The following is a 10,000-nucleotide window of genomic DNA, read 5'->3' as shown; positions in this document are numbered from 1 at the left end:
CTCAGTCATTCCCAGCCTCTCCCAGTCATTCCCAATCATTCCTAGTCTTTTCTAGTTATTTTGAGTCATTCCAGTCATTCCCAGTCTCTCCCAATCATTCCCAGCCATTCCTAGTCATTCCCAGTCACTCCCAGCCTCTCTAGCGCAGCATTTTCTTCACCACACAGCAGAACGGGACTGTCTAAGGTGATGGAGCTGTTCAGGAGCCACAGAGGAGAGACCACAGAGGAACGACAGAGGAGGAAGAGTGGCGGGGTAAGTACTGCTGTGTGTGTGTGTGTGTGTGTGTGTGTGTGTGTGTGTGCTTTGGGGTCCGAGGGGTCTCCAAGCGCACAGATTCGAATGCTGTTCATGGTCCGAGTGTAGGTTGGGCTTCCTCACTCCGGGCTTTGAGATAGGAGGTGTCATGAAAAGTATCGCCTTGACCCCAGAAATTGCGGTGAAGAAGCCCACATGGTAGAAATAAAATAAAATAAATAAAGAAGACAACAAAATGGAGAGAGAAAAGGGGATCAAATAAACTGTGTGTGTGTGTGTGTGTGTGTGTTTTGGGGAGGTGGTATTTACCTAGTTGTATTGTACAGGGTTGGAGTGGGGCTCATAGTGTCCTGTCTCCATTTATCCAATTTTTCTTTAAAGTTCTGCACACTGTGTGGTGTAACAATTTCATTATCCTATACGTACATTCCATTTTTCCACCTTTCTGTGTGGAAAACTGTATTTTTCAACATCCTTCACACACTGCCTCATCCTGATCTTCTTTTCATGTCCTCTTGTCCTTCCATCTTCCGTCACCAGCACCAGGTCTTCCTTGTCTATCTTTTCAATATCATTTACTATCTTATACATTGTTATTAGGTCTTGTCATTCTCTTCTATCTTGTAAGGTTGGCAGTCCCATTTCCTTCAGTCGTTCTTCATGTGTGAGGTCCTTTAATTCCAGCACCATCTTTGTAGCAATCTTCTGTATCCTTTCCAATTTTCTTATATCCTTTTTAGAGGTTGGAGACCACACCACTGCTGCATATTCCAGCCTTGGGCATATCATGCTGGTGATGATTTTTTTCATCATATCTTTATCCTTGTAATGAAATGCCACTCTTATATTAGTCAACATCTTATATGATAGTCCAAATATCTTGCTTATGTGTTTATCAGGGCTCAGATTTTCTTGTATGATCACTCCAAGATCTTTTTCCTCTTTAGTCTTCATTATTTGCTCCTCTCCCATCAAATAGTTCATACTGGTCTTCTCTTACTCTTTCCTAGTTCCATTATGTGGCATTTCTTGGCATTAAACTCCAATTTCCACTTCTTGCTCCATTCATAGATCTTGTTTAAATCTTCCTGTAACAGCAGACAGTCCTCTCTGGTTTGATAACTCTTAGCAACTTTGCATCATCAGCGAATTAATTTATATAACTGTTTATCCCAGTGTGAATGTCGTTTACATCAATCTGAAACATAATGTGGGCTAACACTGACCCTTGTGGCACTCCCCTAGTTACTTTACCCCAAGATGAGTATGTATCTCTGATCACAGTTCTCGTTTCCCTGTCCTTCAAATAATCTGTTGTCCATTGTAGCAAGGTTCCTCACAGTCCTCCTATGTTCTCTAGTTTGCAAAGAAGTCTTCCATGAGGGACTTTATCAAAAGCCTTTTTAATGTCCAGGCATACTGTGTCCACCCAGCCGTCTCTGCTTTCCAGTCCTGCAGTAACTCTCCAGTAGAAGCTTAATAAGATTGATACACATCTTTTATATTCTTTCTTTTATTTTCTTTTCTATTCCTTTCCTTTCTTTTTTTCTTTTCTTTTCATTTTTATTTTTTTAATTTCCTTTCTTTAATTTTTCTTTTTTTCCTTCCCTTCCCTTCCCTTTCTTCCTTTTTCTTTTCTTTCCCTTTCATTTCATTTCTTTTTCTTTCTCATTTAATTCCTTCTTTTTTCTCTTCCTTCCCTCCCTTCCTTCCACCCACCACACCTTCCACCCAGTCCTTCCTTCCCTCCACCCACCTTCCCTCCACCCTCTCCCTCCCTCCCTCCCCCCATAAATGAATACCTCTTATCAGACAATGACCTGAACTGAATAAAGGTAAATTTTCCTTCCTTCCTTCCTTCCTTCCTTCATTACTTCCTTCCTTCCTTTTTTTTTTCTTTTTCTTTTTTCTTTCTTTTTTCCATCCATCCTTCCTTCCTATCAATTCTAAGCCAGCCATACCACTTCTCACTGTTCTAAAGCCATTTAAAGCCACCCTACCTCATTCTAAGCCACTTCTAAGCCAGCCATGCCATTTTTCACCCTCCTAAGCCCTCAAAAAGCCAGGTTATGTTCAATCTAAGACATTTGTAACCAACCCCTACCACTGTAACAAAATTTTAAGCCACTTCTAAGCCAGCCATACCACTTCTCATCATTCTAAAGCCAGCCTACCTCGTTCTCAGTCCCTTCTAAGCCAGCCGTGCCATTTTTTACCCTCCTAAGCCCTCTAAACCCAGGCTACCTCTAATCTAAGCCATTTGTAAGCCACCCCTACCACTCTAACTCAATTTTAAGCTACTTGTAAGCCAGCTATACCATTTTTCACCCTCCTAAGCCTTAAATAAGCCAGTTTAACACCTCTGAAAGCCAGTTTAACCTCACACAGCTGATAAAGGAGCACTGAGGATTAGATAAGGGAAATATTAAGGTTACACTCTCTAATATTACTTGAAATTGAAGTTGAGAGGGTTTAGAAGTCAGTATTAGTTTTATGAGGTGTATTTGGGTGTATTTGGGGTGTATTAGGGTGTTTTGAGGGTGTTTTGAGGGTGTTTTGGGGTGTTTAGGGTGTTTTGGGGTGTTTTGGGGTGTTTTGGGGTGTTTTGGGTTTGAGTGTGTTTGGTGTTTTGGGTGTTTTAGGGTGTTTTTGGGGTGTATTTGAGTGTGTTTTGGTGTTTTGGGTGTATCTGGGTGTTTTGTGGTGTATTTGGGTGTGTTTTGGTGTGTTCTGGGGTGTTTTGAGTATATTTTGTGGTATATCAGTATATTGGGGTGTTTTGGGTATTTTTGGGGCGTGTTAAGTGTGTTTGGGTGTTTTTTGAGGTGTTTTGGGTTGTATTTGGGTGTTTTGAGGGTGTATTTTGGTGTTTTGGGGTAAATTTGAAATGTTTTGGGGTATTTTAGGGAGCTTTGAGGGGTTTGAGGGGAAAAAGGAAGATGAAGAAAAAGAAGAAGGAGGAGGAGGAGAGAGAGAGAGAGAGAGAGAGAGAGAGAGAGTAAACACACACACCTGGTCTTATCATTTCATTAGTCCTCTCTCTCTCTCTCTCTCTCTCTCTCTCTCTCTCTCTCTCTCTCTCTCTCTCTCTCTCTCTCTCTCTCTCTCTCTCTCTACCTGCAAACTGTAATGACCCTAATAACACCTGTTTATATATTTGTCTGTCTGTCTGTCTGTCTGTCTGTCTGTCTGTCTGTCTGTCTGTCTGTCTATCTATCTGTCTGTCTATCTATCTATCTATCTATCTATCTATCTGTCTGTCTGTCTGTCTGTCTGTCTGTCTGTCTGTCTGTCTATCTATCTATCTATCTATCTATCTATCTATCTATCTGTCTGTCTGTCTGTCTGTCTGTCTGTCTGTCTGTCTGTCTGTCTGTCTGTCTGTCTGTCTGTCTGTCTGTCTGTCTGTCTGTCTGTCTCTCTCTCTCTCTCTCTCTCTCTCTCTCTCTCTCTCTCTCTCTCTCTCTCTCTCTCTCTCTCTCTCTCTCTCTCTCTCTCTCTCTCTCTCTCTCTCTCTCTCTCTCTCTCTGTATGTATGTATGTATGTGTGGCCTTTCTCTCACTATTACTATGCATTACTTAACCTAACCTAACCAGCCTGAATACCAAACACACACACACACACACACACACACACACACACACACACACACACACACACACACACACACACACACATGGGCAGGTAAGGGTGTTCAGTGTCCCTACAGCAATTCAGGGTGCTGGACGGCCCCTACACTCAAATCAGGGTGTTTTAAAGGGATTAGCGTGTTTTCAAGTGTATTTTAAAGGGATCAGCGTGCATTTAAGTGTATTTTAAAGGGTTTAGCGTGTTTTTAAGTGTTTATTAAGGGTTTAGAGGGTTCAGGAAGTTTTTAAGGGTGTTGGATTGTCTACAAGGGTGTTTTATGGTGTTTTAAGGGTGTTTCATGGTGTTTTTTAAGGGTTCAGGGTGTTTAAGGGTGTTTTTCTAGGGTGTGTTAGAAAATGAGTCTTAAGAGTGTGGATGCCTCGACGCCGCCATTCCTTAAGGTAAGAGAGAGAGAGAGAGAGAGAGAGAGAGAGAGAGAGAGAGAGAGAGAGAATGTGTTGTGATTTTAATATTGGTTCTTTACATAAACAATCCTCCTCTTCCTCCTCCTCCTCCTCCTCCTCCTCCTTTTCATCATGTTTTTATTCAATGTCACCTCCTCGACCTCCTCCTTCTCCTCCTCCTCCTCCTCCTCCTCCTCCTCCTCCTCCTCCTCCTCCTCCTCCTCCTCCTCCTCCTCCTCCTCCTCCTCCTCCTCCTCCTCCTCCTCCTCCTTCTTCTTCTTCTTCTTCTTTCTTCTTCTTCTTCTTCTTCTTCTTCTTCTTCTTCTTCTTCTTCTTCTTCTTCTTCTTCTTCTTCTTCTTCTTCTTCTTCTTCATCATCATCATCATCAATTTCTTCTTTCTCCTCCTCCTCTTCGTGACACTTGTGTAAATGAGATTCAGGTGTGTGAGAGAGAGAGAGAGAGAGAGAGAGAGAGAGAGAGAGAGAGAGAGAGAGAGAGACACACACACAAGCATATTACAAGTCAATTATAGAAATGACATTGGAATATAATCTCTCTCTCTCTCTCTCTCTCTCTCTCTCTCTCTCTCTCTCTCTCTCTCTCTCTCTCTCTCGACAAGGTGATATAAATTTATGATACTGCTAAGGAGGAGGAGGAGGAGGAGGAGGAGGAGGAGGAGGAGGAATAAGAAGAGGAAAAGATAGTGAGGGACATGTGTACTTGTGTGTGTGTGTGTGTGTGAAGGCATAACGTTAAGATATTAGTCTCATTTCATACCCGAGAGAGAGAGAGAGAGAGAGAGAGAGAGAGAGAGAGAGAGAGAGTAAATTTACTACTACTACTGCTACTACTACTACTACTACTACTGTGAAGAAAATAATAATAATAATAATAGTAATAATGATAATAATAATAAGAAGAATGATAAGGAGAAGAAGAAGAAGAAGAAGAAGAGTGTTAATAAGGTGAAATATTAGAAGGACGAGGAGGAGGAGGAGGAAGAAGAGGAGGTCAGATAGGACGAACAGATAGGAAGAGGAGGAGGAGGAGGAGAATATTAGGAAGAAGAGATAGCAGGAAATTGATTTAAATGAGAAAGAGAAGAAGAGGAGGAGGAGGAGGAGAAGAAATATTACGCACTTACGAATTTGGAAGCAATTTGGCATTCGAGAGAGAGAGAGAGAGAGAGAGAGAGGGTGTCAAAAGTTTATTTTATCCCAAGGTGTGTGTACGTGGGTGTGTGCACGCGCGTTGGTGTGTGTGTGTGTGTGTGTGTGTGTGTGTTTCGCTGCCAGAACATTGCATGGAATTTATTAACGTAACATAACTCTCTCTCTCTCTCTCTCTCTCTCTCTCTCTCTCTCTCTCTCTCTCTTTCAGTAAACTTCAGGCATTTTTTAAAGTTTTAGATCGATAGCGTACGACGAGAGAGAGAGAGAGATATGCGTGGTGGAGGCTGAGAGAGAGGGCAGTTTGTAAGCCACTGTGGTAGAGAGAGGCGGTAAGCGACCTCTCTCTCTCTCTCTCTCTCTCTCTCTCTCTCTCTCTCTCTCTCTCTCTCTCTCTCTCTCTCCCTTCCTTCATTATTATTATTTATTCTCTCCCTTTCTTTTCTTTTCTTTTTTCTTTTTCTTCCTTTTCCTTCTTTGGTGTGTGTGTGTTGTTGTCATTTTCCTCCTCGCATTCCTTCCTTCATTTCTTGTGTTCATCTTTTTCCTCCTCCTCCTTTTCTTCTTCTTCTTCTTCTTCTTCTTCTTCCATTTTCATTTGTAGTCTTCTTCTTTTCCATCATTTACATTCTCCTGTTGCTCCTCCTCCTCCTCCTCCTTCCTCCTCCTCCTCCTCCTCCTCCTCCTCCTCCTGCTCTTGACTAAATTTCCTGTCATTCTCCATACAGCAGCTATCACACCTCCTCTTCTTCTTCTTCCTCCTCCTCCTCCTCCTCCTCCTCCTCCTCCTTATACGGTGAAAGTAAGAAAGAGAGAGAGAGAGAGAGAGAGAGAGAGAGAGAGAGAGAGAGAGAGAGAGAGAGAGAATCGAGTGTAGTGATAAATAAAGAAAGAAAATAGTGAAGTGATCAAAGAAAACGGTGTTGATGGTGTTGTTATTGGTGATTATTGGTGTATTTCGTGGTGTTTGGTGAAATTACTGGTGTTTTTGGGGTGTTTTGTTGAAAAATTGGTGTTTTGGTGTATTTGGTGAAGACATTGGTGTTGTGGTGGTGTTAGGTGAAAAAATTGGTGTTTTTGGGGTATATTGGTGCTGAAAATCTTGGTGTTTTGGTGTTTGGTGGTGTAAATTTGGTGTTTTGGTGATGAAAATTTGGTGTTGTGGTGTTTTGTGTGTTGGTGGTGAAATTTGGTGTTTTGGTGATTAATAGGTGCTTATTGTGGTGTTTTGGTGATGAAATAATGATGGTGTGTTTTGGTAGTGAAGATTCCGGTGTTGTAGTGTGTTTTGCTGGTGTTGTGGTGTGTTTGGTGGTGAAAATCTTGGTGTCTTGGCGGTGTTGTGGTGTGGTACAGAAAAATTTGGTGTTTGGGTGGTGTTTATTGTGGTGTTGTGGTGTGTTTGGTGTTGAAAATCATAGTATTGATGATTGGTAGTGTTTGTGGTGGAGTGGTGGTGTTTGTGGTGATGGTGTGGTGTGTTTGGTGGTGAAAATATTGGTGTTGTGGTGTTTTGGTGGTGAAATTGGTGTGTTTTTGGTGTTTGGTGGTGAAAAACCTGATATTGGCGATTTGTGGTGTGTGTGGTGGTGGTGGTGATGTTGGTGGTGGTGAAGATCTTAGTGTGTGTTGATGATTAGTGGTGTTGTGGTGGTGTTGTGGTGTGTGGTAGTGTTTGTGGTGTTGTGGTGATAGTGGTGGTGAAGAACTTAATGTGTGGTGGTGATTAATGGTGTTGTGGTGTTGTGGTGATGTGGTGGTGGTGGTGGTGGGGTTTTGGTGTGTTTGGTAGTGAAATATTTCCCTTCTGCGTCATCTGTGCATTGATGACCTTGAGAGAGAGAGAGAGAGAGAGAGAGAGAGAGTGGAAGGAAGGAAGGAAGAAGAGAAGGAGAAGATAGACTGCAAGGAATGGAGAAGGAAAGAATAGGAAGATTTGGAATGAATGAAGGAAAGAAGGAATAGATAGGAAGAATGAAGGAAGGAAGGAAAGAAGAGAAGGATTAGAAGACTGGAAGGAGTGAATGAAGGAAGGAAGGAAGGAATAAGATTAAAATTAGTGAATGAAGAATGAAGGAAGAAAGAAAAGAATGAAGGAAATAAGGAAAATGATAAAAAAATAACAAAAATTTAAGAAATAATTGTTTTGAAATGAAAAAAGAAAATGGATTTGAATTAAGAAAAAAAAAGAAAACGGGTATTTATGAATTGGAAAATGAAAATAATTGAAAAAAATAAATCATTCCGTTTTGAAAAGAACGAAAAAATGAAAAATAAACAAAAAACACGTGAAAATAATAATGTTTTAAAATAGAAAAAAAAAATTAATTATCGTTCACATCTCGTTTTCTATTAACTTAACTTAGTCTACCTTTAAAATTCCTTCACATCTCCGTTTTCTCTCGTGTATTGGTATCTCCCATTTTCTTCTGGTCTGTTTACATTTCATTCTCTCTCTCTCTCTCTCTCTCTCTCTCTCTCTCTCTCTCTCTCTCTCTCTCTCTCTCTCTCTCTCTTGGCAGTGACTTTGTACTTCTATTATTGTTTTTGGTGTTGTCAGCCTAGAGAGAGAGAGAGAGAGAGAGAGAGAGAGATTCTTATTGTGGTTAATGTGATATTGCATGTAATGTTTGTATTGAGAGAGAGAGAGAGAGAGAGAGAGCTTTACTGTGTCATCGCACCCTTAAGCATCTGATACGAAACACAAGGACACACACACACACACACACACACACACACACACACACACACACACACACACACACACACACACACGTGCAGTATTGACAAGCGCACACGCACTCACGCACACACACGTAAGTCCCAGTTAGTAACTACGTACGTCTCTCTCTCTCTCTCTCTCTCTCTCTCTCTCTCTCTCTCTCTCTCTCTCTCTCTCTCTCTTCCGGTCCTCTCACGTTGCCTTTCTAATTTGTGGGACCGGTCTCTCTCTCTCTCTCTCTCTCTCTCTCTCTCTCTCTCTCTCTCTCTCTCTCTCTCTCTCTGTAGCGGTTTTCTCAAAAGATGTTTATAGTTAGGTCATTTTGTTGAAGTGTCTTGAGAGAGAGAGAGAGAGAGAGAGAGAGAGAGAGAAAGAGAGAAAGAAAGACTAGGTCAAAAGGAGGGAGAGATCAAGGGTCATTGAATGGGCGAGAGAGAGAGAGAGAGAGAGAGAGAATTTCATAACGTATGTGTGTGTCAAAGTGAAGTAGAGAGAGAGAGAGAGAGAGAGAGAGAGAGAGAGAGAGAGAGAGAGAGAGAGAGAGAGAGAGAAAGGCGCAGCTTACTCACCTTTAAAGAGAGAGAGAGAGAGAGAGAGAGAACTGATATCACGTGACGCTCTCTCTCTCTCTCTCTCTCTCTCTCTGAACAATATTTACATTTAATCTCCTCTTGTAATTAGCAGTAGTAGTAGTAGTAGTAGTAGTAGTAGTAGTAGTAGTAGTAGTAGTAGTAGTAGTAGTAGTAGTAGTAGTAGTAGTAGTAGTGGTGGTGGTGGTGATGGTAATAGGGTTTCAGAGAGAGAGAGAGAGAGAGAGAGAGAGAGGAAGTGGTGGGGAGGGTGGCGTTGTTGGGGTGCCACGTGTGGAATTGACACTAACGGGGCTTGGATGGTTGGTGTGGGGGAGAGGGAGGGTGGAGTGTTTGGGCTGGCTTGGTCGTGGGTCTTGGGTGGGGTGGGGGTGGGGGTGACCTCTGAGCTTGGGGTGGCTGTGTGAACGTGACTGGCGGGGTGTAGGTGAAATAGAGAGAGAGAGAGAGAGGTAGAGGTAGAGGTGAGCGTGAGGTGGGTGTCGTTGGGGGGGGTAGGGTGGGGTGTGTGTACATAAGAGGACACATGTGTTGAAGGAAACTGTGTCGTACAAGTGTCAATCTTCGTCTCTCTCTCTCTCTCTCTCTCTCTCTCTCTCTCTCTCTCTCTCTCTCTCTCTCTCTCTCTCTCTCTCTCTCTCTCTCTCTCTCTCTCTGTGCGTGGGTGACAGGCGGGCGCGTCAGGAGGCGTCAGCAGCAGCAGCAGCAGGGTAGTGGTGGTGTTGGCAGTAGTGGTGTATGGTGTTGGTGGTGTTGGTGTTGGTGTTGGTGTTGTATAGTGAAGGTCTGGCTGTAGCGTTCCTCTACCCGGTGACAGCAGCTCCCACAGTGCCAGCAGCAGCAGCAGCAGCAGTCCGCCTTGGCGTGCGTGGCCACTCTTGGCCGTGTGTGGGTTAGTGCATGGTGGTGGTGGTGGTGGCGGCGGGGGCGGGCGTGGGGCCATGGAGCGCCTGGGCAAGCCGCGGAGCAGGTCGCTGGACCCTGCGGCCCTACAGGAGTCCGGCATCGGGCTGCTGCGGCTGCGGCTGGGGCGGCGGTGCGGTGAGCGGCAGGACAAGGACAGGGAGGCCAAGGTGTGCCGCGCCGCCCTGCTGCCGCCCCCCAACACTGCCAGGGACGTGTCCCCGGCACGCAAGTCCTCGCCGCGCCCCGTGCCCCGCCTGCCCCGCCTGCCTGCCGCGTCGCACCTGCCCGCCGTGCCCTCGCCGCCCCCCGCCATGTGCA

At 43.9% G+C, this 10,000-nt stretch overlaps 1 protein-coding gene across 9 annotated transcripts in view; it reads left to right on the top strand.

Annotated features, from left to right (window-relative positions):
- Window positions 1–10,000, top strand: part of LOC123509003 (5'-AMP-activated protein kinase subunit gamma-2-like) — a 120,297-nt gene that overhangs the window by 66,365 nt on the left and 43,932 nt on the right. For 7 of the 9 annotated variants that reach the window (XM_045263221.1, XM_045263682.1, XM_045263517.1 and 4 more), the window contains one exon: window positions 168–255. In XM_045263221.1, the coding sequence (XP_045119156.1) occupies window positions 168–255 (88 nt within the window). Of the gene's footprint in view, window positions 1–167; window positions 256–4,052; window positions 4,291–9,593 lie in introns of those variants that run through there. The other 2 variants (XM_045263747.1, XM_045263295.1) reach the window with 2 other exon arrangements.

Source organism: Portunus trituberculatus, chromosome 1, assembly GCF_017591435.1.
Source record: "Portunus trituberculatus isolate SZX2019 chromosome 1, ASM1759143v1, whole genome shotgun sequence".
Classification (NCBI taxonomy): Eukaryota; Metazoa; Arthropoda; class Malacostraca; order Decapoda; family Portunidae; genus Portunus; species Portunus trituberculatus.
The sequence above is the reverse complement of the archived record's forward strand: the minus strand, read 5'-3'. Positions and strand labels throughout refer to the sequence as shown.